The 22,892-nt window shown below is 42.2% G+C and overlaps 1 protein-coding gene across 3 annotated transcripts in view; it reads left to right on the forward strand.

Moving 5' to 3' along the window:
* The window catches only part of LOC109867047 (probable 2-oxoglutarate dehydrogenase E1 component DHKTD1, mitochondrial), a 35,515-nt gene that overhangs the window by 4,473 nt on the left and 8,150 nt on the right, over window positions 1-22,892 (forward strand). For 2 of the 3 annotated variants that reach the window (XM_031801050.1, XM_031801049.1), the window contains exons 2-13: window positions 3,695-3,847; window positions 5,166-5,377; window positions 6,051-6,245; window positions 6,496-6,765; window positions 8,327-8,498; window positions 14,308-14,506; window positions 16,064-16,223; window positions 16,657-16,809; window positions 18,345-18,429; window positions 20,244-20,383; window positions 21,864-22,014; window positions 22,435-22,541. In XM_031801050.1, the coding sequence (XP_031656910.1) occupies window positions 3,808-3,847; window positions 5,166-5,377; window positions 6,051-6,245; window positions 6,496-6,765; window positions 8,327-8,498; window positions 14,308-14,506; window positions 16,064-16,223; window positions 16,657-16,809; window positions 18,345-18,429; window positions 20,244-20,383; window positions 21,864-22,014; window positions 22,435-22,541 (1,884 nt within the window). In that variant the 5' untranslated portion in view covers window positions 3,695-3,807. Of the gene's footprint in view, window positions 1-3,694; window positions 3,848-5,165; window positions 5,378-5,410; window positions 5,746-6,050; window positions 6,246-6,495; window positions 6,766-8,326; window positions 8,499-14,307; window positions 14,507-16,063; window positions 16,224-16,656; window positions 16,810-18,344; window positions 18,430-20,243; window positions 20,384-21,863; window positions 22,015-22,434; window positions 22,542-22,892 lie in introns of those variants that run through there. The other variant, XM_031801051.1, reaches the window with a different exon arrangement.

The raw sequence follows: 22,892 nt of genomic DNA on the forward strand, positions 1-22,892 counted from the left end.
TGGGCCACTCAAGGACATTCAGAGACTTTGCCCGAAGCCACTCCTGCGTTGTCTTGGCTGTGTGCTTAGGGTCATTGTCCTGCTGGAAGGTGAACCTTTGACTCCGTCTGAAGTCCTGAGCACCCTGGAGCAGGTTTTCATCAAGGATCTTCTTGAGTATCTTCTTGGGTATAACGCTACAAGCTTGGCACACCTGTATTTGGGGAGTTTCTCCCATTCTTTTCTCCAGCTCTTCTCAAGCTCTGTCAGGTTGGATGGGGAGCGTTGCTACATCTTTCCCTTGATCCTGACAAGTATTCAAGTCCCTGACGCTGAAAAACATCCCAACAGCATGATGCTGCCACCACAATGCTTCACCTTAGGGATGGTGCCAGGTTTCCTCCAGACGTGACGCTTGCCATTCAGGCCAAAGAGTTCAATCTTGGTTTCATCAGACCAGAGAATCTTGTTTCTCATGGTCTGAGAGTCCTTTAGGTAACTTTTGCCAAACTCCAAGTGGGCTGTCATGTGCCTTTTACTCAGGAGTGGCTTCTGTCTGGCCACTCTACCATGAAGTCCTGATTGGTGGAGTGCTGCAGAGATGGTTGTTATTCTGGAAGATTCTCCCATCTCCACAGAGGAACTCTAGAGCTCTGTCAGAGTGACCATCGGGTTTTTGGTCACCTCCCTGACCAAGGCCCTTCACCCCGTATGCTCAGTTTGGTCGGTGGGCCAGCTCTAGGAAGAGTCTTGGTGGTTTCAAACTTCTTCCATTTAAGAATGATGGAGCCCAGTATGTTCTTGGGGACCTTCAATGCTGCAGAAATGTGTGCCTTGACACAATCCTGTCTCGGAGTGCTACGAACAATTCCTTCGACCGCATGGCTTGGTTTTTGCTCTGACATGCACTGTCAACTGTGGGACCTTATATAGACAGGTATTTCTCCTAACCCAGACAACACTGGGCAATACTTATGTAAATTGTTTTATTTATTTTTAATACATTTCTAAACATTTCTAAAAAACAGTTTTTGGTTTATCATTATGGGGTATTGTGTGTAGATTGATGAGGGGAAAAAAGTATTTAATCCATTTTAGAATAAGGCTGTAACGTAACAAAATGTGGAAAAGGGGAAGGTGTTGGACTCGGGAAGAGGTCGGCCTGCATGAAGCCCCCTGATGCCTAGTCCCCTGAATCTCAAACCTGGCCATGCTGCTGCTCCAGTTTCAACTTCCACCTGACTGTGCTGCTGCTCCAGTTTCAACTGTTCTGCCTTATTATTATTCGACCATGCTGGTCATTTATGAACATTTGAACATCTTGGCCATGTTCTGTTATAATCTCCACCCGGCACAGCCAGAAGAGGACTGGCCACCCCACATAGCCTGGTTCCTCTCTAGGTTTCTTCCTAGGTATTGGCCTTTCTAGGGAGTTTTTCCTAGCCACCGTGCTTCTACACCTGCATTGCTTGCTGTTTGGGGTTTTAGGCTGGGTTTCTGTACAGCACTTTGAGATATCAGCTGATGTACGAAGGGCTATATAAATACATTTGATTTGATTTGAAACAGAATAGGTCCGAGCCTAGCATGTTGACTGGGTACAGTGAGCCACGAGACCCTAACCCGCTTTCCCTCCACCAAAAAAAACAGATTTCAACCAAGTGTTTAGTTTTCGCCAGGCACAATGGGACCCATGTCGTTCAAAAAGTTATACTTTTGAATCATCTGTCCATAGAACATTCTTCCACGAGTCTTGATGATCATCCAGGTGCTTTTTGGCAAACTTGAGTAAACATTTTGGATGACATGGGTCCCATTTATGCCTGGTGAAAACCAAACCCTGCATTCCACAGTAAGAACCTCATACCAACGGTCAAGGATGGTGGTGGTACTGTGATGGTTTGGAGGTGCTTTGCGGCTTCACGACCTGGACGACTTTCCTTAATAGAAGGAACCATGAATTCTGCTTTGTATCAGAGAATTCAACAGGAGAATGTCAGGCCATCTGTCTGTGTGCTGAAGCTGAAGTGCAGCTGGGTCATGCAGCAAGACAATGACATAAACACACAATTATGAAAATGGCTAAAAAGCAACACATTTGAAGTTTTGAATGGCCTAGTCAAAGTCCAGACCTAATCCCAATTGAGATGTTGTGGCAGGACTTAAAATGAGCAGTTCGTGCTTGAAACCCCCCTAAGACAGGTATTTCCGACCTCATACATTTATGGTTGAAAACCCACAAATGTTGCTGAGTTAAATCAGTTCTGGATGCAAGAGCAGGCTACAATTCCTCCACCGCAATGTGAGAGTCTGATCAACAACTACAGGAAGTGGTTTGGTTGCAGTCATTAGAGCTAAAGGTGGCACAACCAGTTATTGAGTGTAAGGAGGCAATTACTTGGGTGTTGGGTGTTGCATAACTTTTGTTAATAAAATAAGTATATACTTGATTTTTTTTTTTATTGTAAACTCAGGTTCACTTTATCAGATTTATTAGATTTTGGTTGAAGATCTGTTCAAATCAGAAAGGGGGTAAATACTTTTTCATGGCACTGTTCATTCACCTATTGTTATCGCAGAACAGATGACGTGTTGTTGTTGTCACTACGTATCACAGCTACACTTTTACTACTTGCTTTAATTAGCATTTAACTGGAAATTTGTCTAATGCTTGTCATTAGACTATGGATATCCTCCTACCCCCCCCTCCTCCATTCCCACGTGTTTACATAAAAAAGGCACAGTCTTTGTCCCTGGGTAAATCCATATGAATAAAATCACTTTTTTGACAGTATCCCTTTTGATTTATACAAGTGTAGTTTGTCAAATGGGCACGTACACAGCTTGTGGATCTATATATATTTTTTTGAAATATTTTTTTCTTGCTGATATCGGCAATATGTTTTGAAAACCATTATGAAAGCGATGATTATAGACGTTAAAACACAGCGTTGGAATTGTAGTTCACATGGAGCCATGTGGGCGACTGTACCTGCCAGCTGTGACACAGCCTGGGATCGAACCCGGGTCTGTAGTAACACCTCAAGCACTGCGATGCAGTGCCTTAGACTGCTGCACTACTCGGGAGGCCAAATTGATTTTAACAAACAATTGCGGCCCCTCCGTTGAATTTCAAAATCCCGATGTGGCCCGCGAGCCAAACAGTTTGCCCACCCCTGCCCTACATCATCTGAGGTTTTTGTGTTGTGCCTGTCATCGGTTGAGACACAACATGCTCTTGAATACAGGATGGGTTGTCATTTCAGTCATAGAAATAGAACTAATAGAATGGATCTATCCCTTCAGACCACTGCACTTTAGCTGGTACACCTTTTTAAATTGAAATGTTAACTTGTAATTACTACCATAAACATGATCGCTGGTCCACCCACTGTTGAATGCCAACTTAAATGGTCACGTCTATTCTATTATCTATATTTCTGTGATTACAATAGGTTTCCTATGGATGACTGACAGTATCATTTAAAACAACAGATATTCCCATTCTATAAAATGAGATCCACAAAGATCGCTGTTGAACTTTTTCAGTGTTGAAGACATGGATGTCTCATGCTGTGGTGGGGTATGCCAAATAGGTCAACTTTGAGCAGCTGTATCTCTTGAATGTTTTGGCCTTCAGGTCCAAAAGGACCTACAATGGGCTAATATGTATGGAAGGTTTAATTCAACCCCCCCCCCCCCTCTGTTTACACAGACCATGGGCTAGCACGCCTGGTGGAGGCTTACCGAGCACATGGACACAAGGCTGCTAAAATTAACCCTCTACTGCCTAATGACCCAGTGGAGGACAGTGTGCCAGAGATCAACATGTTGACTGGAGCTGTACAAGGACCCCTGAACACATCAGGTAGGCTATGTCTATGTGGTCTATTGACTTCTTCTTTAAATACATTTCTAAAGGGAGAACACGTCGTTGATTAAATCAATCTATCAATAAATACACTTCACATTGATGATGCATAGCAGTGTTTTCTAGTATCTTCCTACTACTACTAGGCTACTAGCTAGATACTACTAGGTAGTAGGGAAGCCTTATGGAGAAATCAATGTTAAACCCATCACCAAACATTTGAATTGCTAAACCAACCATATGTTACAGTTGAACGCTAAACCAACCATACCAATTAAATGGGAAGTGCCAGGAAATGGCTCACAGCACATCAATTTAACAATAACACATTAACTTAACGCAGGCTCTCTGCATGGTGTCGCCTGGGATGAAGCATTTTCAGTGACAGCCAATAATAATATTCTAGAGTGTGCTTTATTTCCCTATAATGCACAAGGTATATCAGCACAGTATAATTCAATGGCTATAGTTCATTCTTACATGTTCTATGTTTGAGCTGCTTTTGAAAGCAAAAGTTGAGTTGAAAACATTATTGTCATTGTTGAATTAGATTTTCATAATAGCAAGTTAGGACCCAAAGATTTTAAAAAGTAAACTGTCACTGATCTATCTGTGATAGGACTGATGGATTGATTAGCTAAACTATCACGTCTATTTGTGTAGTTACTAAGGCAACTGCTGTAGCTATCTAGTAAACTTGCTAGGTACTTCAGTGGATCTTGAAAATGTCTATTTTCAAATGAACACATTTCTAGCGGTACATTTGTTAAATTATAGCCATGGTATAAAAAAAGGATAATGAACTCGGGACTCAATACGTTCTTTGGAAAAGAATACAACTCCGTAGAAGATTAGTTCCACTCCGCCAGCTAGCACATCGAGAAGCACACCATCCACGTTGTTCATTATTTTCCAGAGAACGCATAGCCCCTCGTTGGTTATCACTTACATAATCACTCCTAAATAATAGACCACTCAAATGCAGGTAATAGACATGAATTAGTGGATATGATTCAGAGGGTAAAATCACTTTCTGAAAATTGTGGATGTAAAAAGGGCTTTATAAAAGACATTTGAGTTATTCAGGGTGTCTATAATATCCATAACCTGTAACCCTACATGGAGATAAGGAATTCATAATCGTCTCCTCCATGTACACTATTGCCTCACATGAACAACACACCTACATGTTCTGTCCTGCAAACTCCAACATGTTTGCTACCAAACAGATCTTACTCGGGCAGGGTTCACCTGATTTAAAAAAAATACAAATCTTCAAGAGGAGACTCTTAGATATGAACTCCTTTTCGTCCAGGACTGCGGCATTTTGGTAAAGCGGAGGCGTCGGTGGAGGAGGTGATTGGATACCTGGAGGAGTCCTACTGTGGCCGCATTTCCATAGAGACCAGTCAGCTGACCAGCCTGGAGGAAAGGGAGTGGCTCGCAGACCGCTTCGAGCAGCTGAAGAAAGAGATGTTTACTGCGGAGGAGAGGATAAAGTTGGCAAAGCTCATGCTGGAGTCACAGGTAGATGGATGGAGGGAGGGTTGATGGATAATTGGAAGGAGACCTCCACCGAGGAGAGGAGAGAACTGGCCAAGCTAATGCTGGAGTCACAGGTAGATGGATGGAGGGAGGGTTGATGGATAATTGGAAGGAGACCTCCACCGAGGAGAGGAGAGAACTGGCCAAGCTAATGCTGGAGTCACAGGTAGATGGATGGAGGGAAGGTTGATGGATAATTGGAAGGAGAGCTCCACCGAGGAGAGGAGAGAACTGGCCAAGCTAATGCTGGAGTCACAGGTAGATGGATGGAGGGAGGGTTGATGGATAATTGGAAGTAGAGCTCCACCGAGGAGAGGAGAGAACTGGCCAAGCTAATGCTGGAGTCACAGGTAGATGGATGGATGGAGGAATGGATAGATTGAGAAACGTTGTCGTACTGTATTTATAGTCTAATTAGCTTTAATTGCCTAAATAATCAAAACTAGTATCTTATCTAATATCAGAGTAAAGTGATTATTTTATTAGCGAGGATGAGGTGGTATTGTTTTTATCGATGTTACTCTTCTTTTGGTCCCATTTCCAAGAAAGACTGAGACAGATCTTGCTGACTTATCTCTTGATGTATTTTGCCAGAAGTCATTGAGAACACATTCTCTTTTACAATGACAACCTGTTTCTTCTTGTGTTACCTCAGGAGTTTGATCACTTTCTAGCCTCCAAGTTCTCCACGGTGAAGCGTTATGGCGGTGAGGGAGCAGAGAGCATGATGGGAGTGTTCTACGAGATGTTCCGTCTGTCTGCCCACAGCGGGGTGACGGACATCGTCATGGGGATGCCTCACCGCGGGAGACTTAACCTCCTCACGGGGCTTCTGCAGTTCCCACCAGAGGTCAGGGTTTAGACATCTTTGAGATCAAAGGTCATGGCTGTAATGACTACCATGAATGACCCTGTGGGATAACTAATAAAGATGGTCTCACACTCCCAGTCATATGAATGAACAAATGTTTTGGCACCAATTGCCTTCCTCAGGGTTCACTCCTGGGACTTTTTAAACTTTTATTTATTCACATATTGATTGATTAATTGATTGATATTTATTTGGGATGTGTGACTCCTGTCTTCCCTTTCACCTCCAGCTAATGTTCCGTAAAATGCGTGGCCTCAGTGAGTTCCCAGCAGACTCTCCCTCTATCGGCGACGTCCTCTCCCACCTCACCTCCTCTGTAGAGCTGGACTTTGGTGCTGCCCACCCCCTCCATGTGACCATGCTGCCCAACCCCTCCCACCTGGAGGCCATCAACCCAGTCACCCAGGGGAAGACCCGTGCCCGTCAGCAGCTCAAACAGGAGGGAGACTACTCCCCAGACGAGAACGCTCAGCCTGGTGATAAAGTTGTCTGTCTCCAGGTATTGTACTGAGACCATAGACATAGCCCTATTTAGACATGCTGATATACATACGTAGACATGGCTCAACAGGAGGGAAACTACTCCCCAGAAAGACCATGTTTAGCCTGAGGACAATATAACCGGTGTAGTATTGTCTGGGAAGCCACTATAACCTGTGTAGTATTGTCTGGGAAGCCACTATAACCGGTGTAGTATTGTCTGGGAAGCCACTATAACCTGTGGAGTATTGTCTGGGAAGCCACTATAACCTGTGGAGTATTGTCTGGGAAGCCAATATAACCGGTGGAGTATTGTCTGGGAAGCCACTATAACCGGTGTAGTATTGTCTGGGAAGCCACTATAACCTGTGGAGTATTGTCTGGGAACCCACTATAACCTGTGGAGTATTGTCTGGGAAGCCAATATAACCGGTGGAGTATTGTCTGGGAAGCCACTATAACCGGTGTAGTATTGTCTGGGAAGCCACTATAACCAGTGTAGTATTGTCTGGGAAGCCACTATAACCGGTGTAGTATTGTCTGGGAAGCCACTATAACCTGTGGAGTATTGTCTGGGAAGCCAATATAACGGTGGAGTATTGTCTGGGAAGCCACTATAACCGGTGGAGTATTGTCTGGGAAGCCAATATAACCTGTGGAGTATTGTCTGGGAAGCCACTATAACCTGTGGAGTATTGTCTGGCAAGCCAATATAACCGGTGTAATATTGTCTGGGAAGCCAATATAACCGGTGTAGTATTGTCTGGGAAGCCAATATAACCTGTGGAGTATTGTCTGGGAAGCCAATATAACCGGTGGAGTATTGTCTGGGAAGCCAATATAACCGGTGTAGTATTGTCTGGGAAGCCAATATAACCGGTGGAGTATTGTCTGGGAAGCCACTATAACCGGTGTAGTATTGTCTGGGAAGCCACTATAACCTGTGGAGTATTGTCTGGGAAGCCACTATAACCGGTGTAGTATTGTCTGGGAAGCCAATATAACCGGTGGAGTATTGTCTGGGAAGCCACTATAACCAGTTTGAAGTGTGGCCCTTTGGACCTTGGGGGGCAAAAATGAGTTTGACACCTTAGAGGAATATACTACAAAGCAGGATCAAGAAGTTAGCCAGCTAACTTGCCTAAATATTATGAAATAACTTTTATATTTTTGAGAAATTTAAGCTTGAAATGGGTGTGGTCTAATTGATTTGACAACCAAAAACACTTGTCAAAGTTTATCTTTCTTAATGAACCAGGAATCAGTAGTTGTTTTCTGGTTGTTTATCAAAGTCAGCTGGCGAACTCGTTAATCCTGCTTATCCCTTTGAACTGGAAACACATTAACTCGGTCAAACTTCTGTAGAAAAGGATACTTCATTGCTCTCTAGTGAATTTGCCTTGAAAAGCACTTTTAGTATAATTATATAATTAAGGGGTCTAGTAGAAAGGGATTATGACACTGAAGTCCAGTTTATGGTGATATACCGACATTGTCCAACGTTGACATCAATTATTTTCCAACTTTCAGGCCTGAAAAGAACTGGTGATCATTGTGGAACCTTTCCTTCATTTTCTTAGGTCCATGGGGATGCCTCATTCTCGGGTCAAGGAATTGTTCCGGAGACATTCACCATTTCACTACTCCCCCACTTCAGAGTCGGTGGGAGCATCCACCTCATTGTAAACAACCAAGTGGGCTATACCACTCCGTCTGCGAGAGGGAGATCATCTTTGTACTGTAGCGATGTTGGTATGTAAACTGTATCACTTTATCTATCAATCTTAATTGGAATATAATATATCTATTGGAATTATATATATATATATATATATATATAAAATGAATAAAAAAATCAGAAATACCTTATTTACATAAGTATTCAGACCCATTGCTATGAGACAAACATTTTCTCAGGTGTGTCCTGTTTCCATTGATCATCCTTGAGATGTTTCTACAACTTGATTGGAGTCCACCTGTGGTAAATTCAATTGATTGGACATGATTTGGAAAGGCACACACCTGTCTATATTATGTCCCACAGTTGACAGTGCATGTCAGAGCAAAAACCAAGCCATGAGGTCGAAGGAATTGTCCGTAGAGCTCCGAGACAGGACTGTGTTGAGGCACAGATCTGGGGAAGGGTACCAAAACATTTCTGCAGTATTGAAGGTACCCAAGAACACAGTGACCTCCATCGCTCTTAAATGGAAGAAGTTTGGAACCACCAAGACTCTTCCTAGAGCTGGCTGCCCGGCCGAACTGAGCAATCATGGGAGAAGGGCCTTGGTCAGGGAGGTGACCAAGAACCCAATGGTCACTCTGACAGAGCTCTAGAGTTCCTCAATGGAGATGGTTGTCCGTCTGGAACGTTCTCCCATCTTTGCAGCCCTCCACCAATCAGGCCTTTTTGGTAGAGTGGCCAGACGGAAGCCACTACTCAGTAAATGGCACATGACAGCTCGCTTGGAGTTTGCCAAAAAGGCACCTAAAAACTCTGACCATGAGAAACAAGATTCTCTATTCTGATTAAATCAAGATTGAACTCTTTGGCCTGAATGCCAAGCATCACATCTGGAGGAAACCTGGCACCATCCCTATGGTGAAGCATGGTGGTGGCAGCGTCATGCTGTGGTGATGTTTTTCAGCAGCAGGGACTGGAAGACTAGTCAGGATCGAGGCAAAGATGTAGCAACGCTCCCCATCCAACCTGACAGAGCTTGAGAAGAGCTGGAGAAAAGAATGGGAGAAACTCCCCAAATACAGGTGTGCCAAGCTTGTAGCGTTATACCCAAGAAGATTCAAGGCTGTAATTGGTGCTAAATGTGCTTCAACAAAGTACTGATTAAAGTGTCTGAATACTAATGTGATATTTCAGTTTATTTTTTTATAAATGTGCAAAAATGTCTAAACCTGTTTTTGCTTTGTCATTATGTGTTATTGTGTGTAGATTGATGAGAGAGAGAAAAAACTAGTTAGAATAAGGCAGGAACCTAACACAATGTGGAAAAAGTCAATTGGTCTGGATATATTCCGAAGGCACTGTATATGTACAGTACCAGTCAAAAGTTTGGAGATACCTACTCATTCAAGTGTTTTTTCTTTATTTGTACTATTTTCTACATTTAGTATAATAGTGAAGACATCAAAACTATGAAATAACATACAGTGGGGCAAAAAAGTATTTAGTCAGCCACCAATTGTGCAAGTTCTCCCACTTAAAAAGATGAGAGAGAGGCCTGTAATTTTCATCATAGGTACACTTCAAAATGAGAAAAAAAATCCAGAAAATCACATTGTAGGATTTTTTATTAATTAATTTGCAAATGATGGTGGAAAATAAGTATTTGGTTACCTACAAACAAGCAAGATTTCTGGCTCCCACAGACCTGTAACTTCTTCTTTAAGAGGCTCCTCTGTCCTCCACTCGTTACCTGTATTAATGGCACCTGTTTGAATTTGTTATCAGTATAAAAGACACCTGTCCACAACCTCAAACAGTCACACTCCAAACTCCACTATGGCCAAGACCAAAGAGCTGACAAAATTGTAGACCTGCACCAGGCTGGGAAGACTGAATCTGCAATAGGCAGCTTGGTTTGAAGAAATCAACTGTGGGAGCAATTATTAGGAAATGGAAGACATACAAGACCACTGATAATCTCCCTAGATCTGGGGCTCCATGCAAGATCTCACCCTGTTGGGTCAAAATGATCACAAGAACGGTGAGCAAAAATCCCAGAACCACACGGGGGGATCTAGTGAATGACCTGCAGAGAGCAGGGACCAAAGTAACAAAGCCTACCATCAGTAACACACTACGCCGCCAGGGGACTCAAATCCTGTAGTGCCAGACGTGTCCCCCAGCTTAAGCCAGTACATGTCCAGGCCTGTCTGAAGTTTGCTAGAGAGCATTTGGATGATCCAGAAGAAGATTGGGAGAATGTCATATGGTCAGATGAAACCAAAATATAACTTTTTGGTAAAAACTCAACTCGTCGTGTTTGGAGGAATGCTAAGAATGCAAAGAATGCTGAGTTGCATCCAAAGAACACCATACCTACTGTGAATCATGGGGGTGGAAACATCATGCTTCGGGGCTATTTTTCTGCAAAGGGACCAGGACGACTGATCCGTGTAAAGGAAAGAATGAATGGGGCCATTTATCGTGAGATTTTGAATGAAAACCTCCTTCCATCAGCAAGGGCATTGAAAATGAAACGTGGCTGGGTCTTTCAGCATGACAATGATCCCAAACACACCGCCCGGGCAACGAAGGAGTGGCTTCGTAAGAAGCATTTCAAGGTCCTGGAGTGGCCTAGCCAGTCTCCAGATCTCAACCCCATAGAAAATCTTTGGAGGGAGTTGAAAGTCCGTGTTGCCCAGCAACAGCCTCAAAACATCACTGCTCTAGAGGAGATCTGCATGGAGGAATGGGCCAAAATACCAGCAACAGTGTGTGAAAACCTTACAGAAAACATTTGACCTCTGTCATTGCCAACAAAGGGTATATAACAAAGTATTGACAAACTTTTTTTATTTATTGACCAAATACTTATTTTCCACCATAATTAGCAATAAATTCATAAAAAATCGTACAATGTGATTTTCTGGATTTTGTCGGTTAGGACATCTACTTTGTGCATGACACAAGTAATTTTTCAAACAATTGTTTACAGACATATTATTTCACAATTCCAGTGGGTTAGAAGTTCACCTTGCTGTGCCATTAAACAGTTTGGAAAATTCCAGAAAATGATATCATGGCTTTATAACCTTCTGATAGGCTAATTGACATATTTGTCAGTTTTAAGGTGTACCTGTGGATGTATTTCAAAAGGCCTACCTTCAAACTCAGTGTCTCTTTGCTTGACATCATGGGAAAATCAAAAGAAATCAGCCAAGACCTCAGAAAATACATTTTAGACCTCCACAAGTCTGGTTCGTCCTTGGGAGCAATTTCCAAACGCCTGAAGGTACCATGTTCATCTGTCCAAACAATAGTACGCAAGTATAACCACCGTTGGAACCACACAGCCATCATACCGCTCAGGAAGGATAAGCGTTCTGTCTCCTAGAGATTAACATACTTTGGTGTGAAAAGTGCAAATCAATCCCAGAACAACAGCAAAGGACCTTGTGAAGATGCTGGAGGAAACGGGCACAAAATTATCTTTATCCATAGTAAAACGAGTCCTATATCGACATAACCTGAAAGGCCCCTCAGCAAGGAAGAAGCCACTGCTCCAAACCACCATAAAAAAGCCAGACTACGGTTTGCAACTGCACATGGAAACAAATATTGTACTTTTTGTAGAAATGTTCTCTGGTCTGATGAAACAAAAATAGAACTGTTTGTCTATAATGCATATCGTTATGTCTGGAGGAAAAAGGGAGATGCTTGCAAGCCAAAGAACACCATCCCAACCGTGAAGCACGGGGGTGGCAACATCATGTTGTGGGGTTGCTTTGCAGCAGGATGGAATGGTGTACTTGACAAAATAGATGGCTTCATGAGAAAGGACAATTATGTGGATATTTTGAAGCAACATCTCAAGACATCAGTCAGGAAGTTAAAGCTTGGTCGCAAATAGGCCTTCCAAATGGAGAATGATCGATAAAGTTAATCTTTGACCAAAAACCTCATTTGAAATTGGTGTGTTATGTTCAGAAGTGCATTGTCTCAAACAAACATCTGGTGAAAGTGCAGAGAGCCACATCAAATTACAGAAATACTCATAATAAACATTGATAAAAGATACAAGTGTTATGCATGAAATTATAGATAAACTTCTCCTTAATGCAACCGCTGTGTCAGATTTCAAAAAGGGTTTACGGCAAAAGCACACCTTGCGATTATGTTAGGTGAGCACCTAGCCACAGAAAAACATACAGCCATTTTCCAAAGAAGGAGAGGTGTCAGAAATAGCATTATAAATATTCACTTACCTTTGATGATCTTGATCGGAATGCACTCCCAGGAATCCCAATTCCACAATAAATGTTTGTTTTGTTCGATAAAGTCCATCATTTTATGTCCAAATACCTCCCTTTTTGTTAGCGCGTTTAGCCCAGTAATCCAAATGCTCAATGCACGATCGCTTAGTTCCGAACAAAAAGTTTAAAAAGTTATATTACAGTTCGTAGAAACATGTCAAACGATGTATAGAATCAATCTTTAGGATGTTTTTAACATAAATATTCTATAGTGTTTCAACTGGACAATTCCTTTGTCTTTAGAAAGGAAAAGGAACGCAGCTAACTCTCACGCGCATGATTTAGCACCTGACTCAAACAGCTCTCATTCGCTCCCCCTTCACAGTAGAAGCCTGAAACAAGGTTCTAAAGACTGTTGACATCTAGTGGAAGCCTTAGGTGTCTATGACCCCAGAGACACTGTATATTTGATAGGCAATGACTTGAAAAACTACAAACCTCAGATTTCCCACTTCCTGGTTGGATTTCTTCTCAGGTATTTGCCTGCCTTATATATTTATTTATTTTTATTTAACCTTTATTTAACCAGGTAGGCTAGTTGAGAACAAGTACTCATTTGCAATTGCAACCTGGCCAAGATAAAGCATAGCAATTCGACACATACAACAACACAGAGTTACACATGGAATAAACAAAACATAGTCAATAATACAGTAGAACAAAAGAAAACAAAAAGTCTATATACAGTGAGTGCAAATGAGGTAAGATAAGGGAGTTAAGGCAATAAATAGGCCATGGTGGCGAAGTAATTACAATATAGCAATTAAAACACTGGAATGGTAGATGTGCAGAAGATGAATGTGCAAGTAGAGATACTGGGGTGCAAAGGAGCAAGATAAATAAATAAATACTGGATGAGATAGGTAGGTAGATGGGCTGTTTACAGATGGGCTATATACAGGTGCAGTGATCTGTGAGCTGCTCTGACAGCTGGTGCTTAAAACTAGTGAGGGAGACGTGAGTCTCCAGCTTCAGAGATTTTTGCAGTTCGTTCCAGTCATTGGCAGCAGAGAACTGGGAGGAAAGACAACCAAAGGAGGAATTGGCTTTGGGGGTGACCAGCGAGATATACCTGCTGGAGCACGTGCTACGAGTGGGTGCTGCTATGGTGACCAGTGAGCTTTACCTAGCAGAGACTTGTAGATAACCTGTAGCCAGTGGGTTTGGCGACGAGTATGAAGCGAGGGCCAACCAATGAGAGCATACAGGTCGCACTGGTGGGTAGTGTATGGGTCTTTGGCACTGTGATAGACAACCCATATGAGTTCTGTTATACTCACAGACATCATTCAAACAGTTTTAGAAACTTCAGAGTGTTTTCTATCCAAATCTACTACTAACTTCTGACGTCAACTGTGTGTGTGCGTGCGTGTATATATCGATGTGTGTGTGTGTGTGTATATATATGTGTGTGTGTGTGTGTGTGTTTAAATAATATAAAAATGGGAATTATGATATCTTTAACATATTTCAAGTATATCTCTTTGGGAATTAGAATCAGTAATATACGGGAACGTCAATACATCGGTAATATCTCACTCTGTGTGTCTTCTCCCCTCTCCAGGTAAGATGGTGGGCTGTGCGGTGATCCATGTGAACGGTGATGATGCGGATGAGGTGGTGCGAGCCACGAGGCTGGCGGTGGAGTACCAGAGACGCTTTAGGAAGGATGTTATCCTGGATCTGCTCTGCTACAGACAGTGGGGACACAACGAGCTGGACGAACCCTCCTTCACTAACCCTGCCATGTACAAGATCATCCGGTAGGTCGTTGACTCCGGAGGTATTTAACAATCAATTCATTGGACAGGGTTCTACGAATAAGTTAATTTCTGGAAAGTGCAAACTTCCAACGTAAGTCTCTTCAATGATTTATCCAACCAGGTAGCCTAAATCATTGAGAACTAGATTAAGGCAGACCCCCCCCCCCCCCCGCACCTCTCTGATTCAGAGGGGTTGGGTTAAATGCGGAAGACACATTTCAGTTGAATGCATTCAGTTGTACAACTGACTTGGTGTTCCCCTTCTCTAATTCTCTTTGCAACAAGATGGTTGCTGATGTTTATTTCTTTGAACTGTAGACTTGATTACAGTATAACAATGGCCTGTATACTTGATTACAGTATATCAATGGCCTGTATACTTGATTACAGTATATCAATGGCCTGTATACTTGATTACAGTATAACAATGGCCTGTATACTTGATTACAGTATATCAATGGCCTGTATACTTGATTACAGTATATCAATGGCCTGTATACTTGATTACAGTATAACAAGGGCCTGTATACTTGATTACGGTATAACAAGGGCCTGTATACTTGATTACGGTATAACAAGGGCCTGTATACTTGATTACGGTATAACAAGGGCCTGTATACTTGATTACAGTATAACAATGGCCTGTATACTTGATTACAGTATATCAATGGCCTGTATACTTGATTACAGTATATCAATGGCCTGTATACTTGATTACAGTATATCAATGGCCTGTATACTTGATTACAGTATATCAATGGCCTGTATACTTGATTACAGTATATCAATGGCCTGTATACTTGATTACAGTATATCAATGGCCTGTATACTTGATTACAGTATAACAAGGGCCTGTATACTTGATTACAGTATAACAAGGGCCTGTATACTTGATTACAGTATAACAAGGGCCTGTATACTTGATTACAGTATAACAAGGGCCTGTATACTTGATTACAGTATAACAATGGCCTGGATACTTGATTACAGTATAACAATGGCCTGTATACTTGATTACAGTATAACAAGGGCCTGTATACTTGATTACAGTATAACAAGGGCCTGTATACTTGATTACAGTATAACAAGGGCCTGTATACTTGATTACAGTATAACAAGGGCCTGTATACTTGATTACGGTATAACAATGGCCTGTATACTTGATTACAGTATAACAAGGGCCTGTATACTTGATTACAGTATAACAATGGCCTGTATACTTGATTACAGTATAACAATGGCCTGTATACTTGATTACAGTATAACAATGGCATGTATACTTGATTACAGTATATCAATGGCCTGTATACTTGATTACGGTATAACAATGGCCTGTATACTTGATTACGGTATAACAATGGCCTGTATACTTGATTACGGTATAACAATGGACTGACCATGAAGCCATCTTATCTAATCTTTTCAAGCAACACCTCATCAACTCTAACCTTCCTAATATATAGTATTTGCTTTAGACTGTTTGCCCTTATATAGCCTTGATTACAGAACAATGTCCAAATAACATCAAATACCTACCCTCTCCTCATCCCCCCCCAGCTCCAGGAAGAGCACCCCAGACTCTTACGCTGACCAGCTGATCTCAGAGGGCCTGATGACAGAGGAGGAGCGTGTTGCTATCAGGACAGCCCACTACGGCATGCTGAACGACAAGCTGACTAACATGATCTTCTACAGCCCTCCACCCATGAACCTGCAGGTAACATGACCCTCTACAGCCCTCCACCCACCAGCCCTCCACCCACCAGGTAATATGACCCTCTACAGCCCTCCACCCACTAATCTGCAGGTCTGTGATGTGAAATAATTTCAAATACTTTAGCTGGGCTTGATTGAGTTTGCGTCGTACGATGGAACCAATAGAATATATTGACACCACAGGCAGATGAAAGCGAACCCTCAAAATATGTGACCGTTTGTACCCGGGTCTGGTGACGAGAGCTCCCTGGGGGGGTTCCGGGTCTGGTGACGAGAGCTCCCTGGGGGGGTTCCGGGTCTGGTGACGAGAGCTCCCTGGGGGGGTTCCGGGTCTGGTGACGAGAGCTCCCTGGGGGGTTGAGAAACGGAGAAGAATACATGTTTCTATTGTTTGCTGTAGCAAATAGACTAATACAGTTGTATTGTTGTTGCAGGGGCGCTGGGGAGGTCTGGAGGAGCCCCAGGCCAGGGTCACTCACTGGGACACCGGGGTGCCTGCTCCTCTGCTGCAGTACGTAGGGGCCAAATCTGTGGAGATCCCCGAAGGAGTCCAGCTACACAGTCACTTGGGGAAGATGCACGTGACGGTAATAACAATTATAGGATATATATATGTATGTATGTGTGTGTGTGTGTGTGTATATATATGTGTGTGTGTGTATATATATATATATGTGTATATATACACACACACACACACACACACACACACACACACACACACATATATATATATATATATATATATATATATATATATATATATACAGTGCTGTTCTTTTTGTGTGAACTATGATTGTTTTTTCTTGCATTTCCTAGACAATTACAGTCTCAAGATACAATACACATGTACAGTTCAATAGGTGAAAACAAAGGAAAGTAAACATATAATATAATACAGTATGTTTCCTTATTTTCGCACTATTGGTTAGAGCCTGTAAGTAAGCATTTCACTGTGAGGTCTACTACACCTGTTGTATTCAGCATTTCACTGTGAGGTCTACTACACCTGTTGTATTCAGCATTTCACTGTGAGGTCTACTACACCTGTTGTATTCAGCATTTCACTGTAAGGTCTACTACACCTGTTGTATTCAGCATTTCACTGTGAGGTCTACTACACCTGTTGTATTCGGCATTTCACTGTAAGGTCTACTACACCTGTTGTATTCGGCATTTCACTGTAAGGTCTACTACACCTGTTGTATTCGGCATTTCACTGTAAGGTCTACTACACCTGTTGTATTCGGCATTTCACTGTAAGGTCTACTACACCTGTTGTATTCGGCATTTCACTGTAAGGTCTACTACACCCGTTGTATTCGGCATTTCACTGTAAGGTCTACTACACCTGTTGTATTCAGCATTTCACTGTGAGGTCTACTACACCTGTTGTATTCAGCATTTCACTGTGAGGTCTACTACACCTGTTGTATTCAGCATTTCACTGTAAGGTCTACTACACCTGTTGTATTCAGCATTTCACTGTGAGGTCTACTACACCTGTTGTATTCGGCATTTCACTGTAAGGTCTACTACACCTGTTGTATTCGGCATTTCACTGTAAGGTCTACTACACCTGTTGTATTCGGCATTTCACTGTAAGGTCTACTACACCTGTTGTATTCGGCATTTCACTGTAAGGTCTACTACACCTGTTGTATTCGGCATTTCACTGTAAGGTCTACTACACCCGTTGTATTCGGCATTTCACTGTAAGGTCTACTACACCTGTTGTATTCGGCATTTCACTGTAAGGTCTACTACACCTGTTGTATTCGGCATTTCACTGTAAGGTCTACTACACCTGTTGTATTCGGCATTTCACTGTAAGGTCTACTACACCTGTTGTATTCGGCATTTCACTGTAAGGTCTACTACACCTGTTGTATTCGGCATTTCACTGTAAGGTCTACTACACCTGTTGTATTCGGCACACGTGACAAACTTTGATTTAATTTGCTATCAGTAATATAGCGCTTTTCTAAAGCCCAAATGTAGTTGGGTGACGGCAGGCCTCACTAGTGTGAACAGTGCAGTCTGTTGTTCTGAAACTCGCTGTTCTCGTTTTAAAGACTCTCTGAATCTCTATGAAAACAGATCTGTTGTGTTCTTCTCTCAGGGTCGCCTTGCGAAGGTGGAGAATGGAACTAATCTGGACTGGTCCACTGCTGAGGCCATGGCGTTTGGCTCTCTGCTCTGCCAAGGTCAGTCAGACTCCATGGTTTTATACACCACAGAGCCAAACCATGCTGTACTGAGCTGGCCAGTTTACGTATCCACCATAGTTGTTGGATATACAGTTGAAGTCAGAAGTTTACATACACTTAGGTTGGAGTCATTAACTTGTTTTTCAACCACTCCACAAATGTCTTGTTAACAAACTATAGTTTTGACAAGTCGGTTAGGACATCTACTTTGTGCATGACAGAAGTCATTTTTCCAACAATTGTTTACAGACAGATTATTTCACTTATAATTCACTGTATCACAATGTTTGCATACACTAAGTTTACAGAGCCTTTAAACAGCTTGGAAAATTCCAGACAATGATGTCATGGCTTTAGAAGCTTCTGATAGGTTAATTGACATAATTTGAGTTTGAGTCAACTGGAACGTACTTTGGTTTCGAAAAGTGCAAATCAATCCCAGAACAACAGCAAAGGACCTTGTGAAGATGCTGGAGGAAACAGGTACAAAATGATCTATATCCACAGTAAAACGAGTCCTATATCGACATAACCTGAAAGGCCGCTCAGCAAGTAAGAAGCCACTGCTCCAAAACCACCATAAAATAGCCAGACTACGGTTTGAAACTGCACATGAGGACAAAGTTTGTACTTTTTGGAGAAATGTCCTCTGGTCTGATGAAACAAAAATAGAACTGTTTGGCCATAATGACCATCGTTATGTTTGGAGGAAAAAGGTGGAGGCGCGCAAGCCAGTGCTTTGCTGCAGGAGGGACTGGTGTACTTCACAAAATAGATGGCATCATGAGGGAGGAAAATTATGTGGATATATTGAAGCAACATCTCAAGACATCAGTCAGGAAGTTAAAGCTTGGTCACAAATGGGTCTTCCAAATGGACAATGAACCCAAGGATACTTCCAAAGTTGTGGCAAAATGGCTTAAGGACAACAAAGTCAAGGTATTGGAGTGGCCATCACAAAGCCCTGACCTCAATCCTATAGAAAATATGTGGGCAGAACTGTAAAAGCGTGTGCGAGCAAGGAAACCTACAAACCTGACTCAGTTACACCAGCTCTGTCAGGAGGAATGGGCCAAAATTCATCCAACTTATTGTGGGAAGCTTGTGGAAGGCTACCTGAAACATTTGAGCCAAGTTAAACAATTTAAAGGCAATGCTACCAAATACTAATTGAATGTATGTAAACTTCTGACCCACTGGGAATGTGATGAAAGAAATAAAAGCTGAAATAAATCATTCTCTCTACTATTATTCTGACATTTCACATTCTTAAAATGAAGTGGTGATCCTAACTGACCTAAGACAGGGAATTTGTACTAGGATTAAATGTCAGGAATTGTGAAAAACTGAGTTGATATGTATTTGGCTAAGCTGTATGTAAACTTCCAACTTCAACTGTACCTGAGCCAGCATAGTTTGGTGTGTTTTTTGGCATGATAGTGGAAACAAAAAAGGGATAGATTTGTATTATATTTATTATATTATATTTGACAGAAATTGCTTGATAGATTTAGGTTTTCCAGACTGAACATATCCATAAAATGTCAATACTTAGAACAATCTAGAAGCCGCACACTCTAGGAGCTCAGATGCAAAAATTGAATTACCAACGTTTCGACAGCCAAGCTGTCTTCATCAGGGTATATATACCCGGGTAATACATTTTTTGCATCTGAGCTCCTAGAGTGTGCGGCTTTCTTTTATTTTCAAATACTTAGAACAACACATTGTTTTGTTGTTGTCAATTCTATGTGTAATTCTATGTGTAATTCGCTCATGTTTCGTAAGAATGTGTTTATCCTGTTCTGCAGGGTTCAACATTCGCATCAGTGGGCAGGACGTTGGGAGAGGCACCTTCAGTCAGAGACATGCCATGATAGTTTGTCAGGACACAAATGATATGTACATCCCCCTAAACCACATAGACCCTGAACAGAAAGGATTCATGGAGGTATTTAACACATAAATGATGACTATGTACTATCCCCCTAAACCATGTTGTTGTCACGTTCTGACCTTAGTTCTTTTGTTTTAGTATGGTCAGGGCGTGAGTTGGGAGGGTTGTCTATGTTAGTTTGTCTATGATTTTCTATTTCTGTGTTTGGCCTGGTATGGTTCTCAATCCGAGGCAGCTGTCAATCGTTGTCCCCGATTGAGAACCATATTTCAGTAGCCTTGTTTTCCATTGTGTTTTGTGGGTGATTGTTTTCTGTATTTGTGTGTCTGCACCAGATAGAGCTGTTTCGGTTGTTTTCGTTGTTGTTCTGTTATTCAGTGTTCAGTTTACATGAAATAAGATGAACACGTACCACGCTGCGCATTGGTCCTCATCTCCTTCCCCAGACGAAAAGCGTTACAGTTGTAAAGATTCCTGTCAGTAATACTGCTGCAGGGTAGACGACTAGAATCAGCATTACAACTGTAAAGATTCCTGTCAGTAATACTGCTGCAGGGTAGACGACTAGAATCAGCATTACAACTGTAAAGATTCCTGTCAGTAATACTGCTGCAGGGTAGACGACTAGAATCAGCATTACAACTGTAAAGATTCCTGTCAGTAATACTGCTGCAGGGTAGACGACTAGAATCAGCATTACAACTGTAAAGATTCCTGTCAGTAATACTGCTGCAGGGTAGACGACTAGAATCAGCATTACAACTGTAAAGATTCCTGTCAGTAATACTGCTGCAGGGTAGACGACTAGAATCAGCATTACAACTGTAAAGATTCCTGTCAGTAATACTGCTGCAGGGTAGACGACTAGAATCAGCATTACAACTGTAAAGATTCCTGTCAGTAATACTGCTGCAGGGTAGACGACTAGAATCAGCATTACAACTGTAAAGATTCCTGTCAGTAATACTGCTGCAGGGTAGACGACTAGAATCAGCATTACAACTGTAAAGATTCCTGTCAGTAATACTGCTGCAGGGTAGACGACTAGAATCAGCATTACAACTGTAAAGATTCCTGTCAGTAATACTACTGCAGGGTAGACGACTAGAATCAGCTTCTGGATGCTTTTTTTTGTTGGTTCGGATGGTTGGAGGACCAGAAATATAATTATAATAATTTGTACACTGCAAATATACCACAACTAATCCTAAAAAGAGATTTGTTCTTTTCAAATACAATAATTTCATACCTTGAATTACATTGAGACACGATCACATGTATCTCTTGGGAACAGGTTTCCTATTTTAATTTTTTTTCTTTCAGCTGAATTCCTGGTTATTTTGGTTTTGTGACTAAAAACTAAAATAATAATATCTAAAAATAATGCACTAAAACTTTTCAGCAGGGCAAAGAAAATCCCCCCTGTACAACTGAAACAGTCACATGCTCATTATAACTAAACCATTCTCTTCTACTGTATACTGGTTAAACTTGTGTGTCTGTGTGTGTGTGTGTGTGTGTGTGTGTCACCCAGGTGTGTAACAGTGCTCTGTCTGAGGAGGCCGTGCTGGGCTTTGAGTACGGCATGGCCATCGCCCAGCCTAAACTCCTGCCCATCTGGGAGGCTCAGTTTGGTGACTTCTTCAACGGAGCTCAGATCATCTTCGACACCTTCATCTCCGGAGGTATGATACTCTGGTTAATTATTGGAATTAATGTCACTTCCTGTAGCCAAGGGCTATTTTTAGGTTAGTTCCTGTATTTACAGACAGGAGTACATGATGGACCAGGTTCATTCTAACCACTCGTGGTGCACAGTATACCTATCGGGACGGTTTCCTGGACACAAATTAAGCCTAGTTCTGGACTAAATAACATGTTTACCATTTGAAAGTGGTTTTGAGTCCAAGACTTGATTAATACTACATAGATGCACTCACAGATAACTCTGAGCTGTGTTTGCGGTTCCTACTCCAATAGGTTTAGTAGCTGCTGCATTGTGGGATACGTAAAGGCTTCATATAGCTTTCATAAAACCTTCATAATCACTAGATGGAGGCTGGTTTCATTAGGGGTTGATTGAAACGTTTCACTGTCTCTCCCAGGTGAGGCTAAGTGGCTGCTGCAGTGTGGGATGGTGATCCTGCTGCCCCATGGTTATGACGGAGCCGGACCTGAACACTCCTCATGCCGTATAGAGAGGTTCCTACAGGTGAGGAGGACAGCCGGTCCCAATTTGTTTGGCTGGGCTTCTTTTGTCAAACGTCTTTCCTCTTCAGTTTCTCTGCTCTCCTCACTTCCTTCTCAAAATCCCAATAGGGGAGGAATGAGGGGAGAGGAGGTGAGGAATGAGGGGAGAGGAGGTGAGGAATGAGGGGAGAGGAGGTGAGGAATGAGGGGAGAGGAGAGGAGAGGAGAGGAGGGGAGGAATGAGGAGGTGAGGAATGAGGGGAGAGGAGGTGGGGAGAGGAGGTGAGGAATGAGGGGAGAGGAGGTGGGATGAGGGGAGGAATGAGGGGAGAGGAGGGGAGGAATGAGGAGGTGAGGAATGAGGGGAGAGGAG

The sequence above is a fragment of the Oncorhynchus kisutch genome, linkage group LG22 (genome assembly GCF_002021735.2).
Source record: "Oncorhynchus kisutch isolate 150728-3 linkage group LG22, Okis_V2, whole genome shotgun sequence".
In the NCBI taxonomy this organism is placed as follows: domain Eukaryota; kingdom Metazoa; phylum Chordata; class Actinopteri; order Salmoniformes; family Salmonidae; genus Oncorhynchus; species Oncorhynchus kisutch.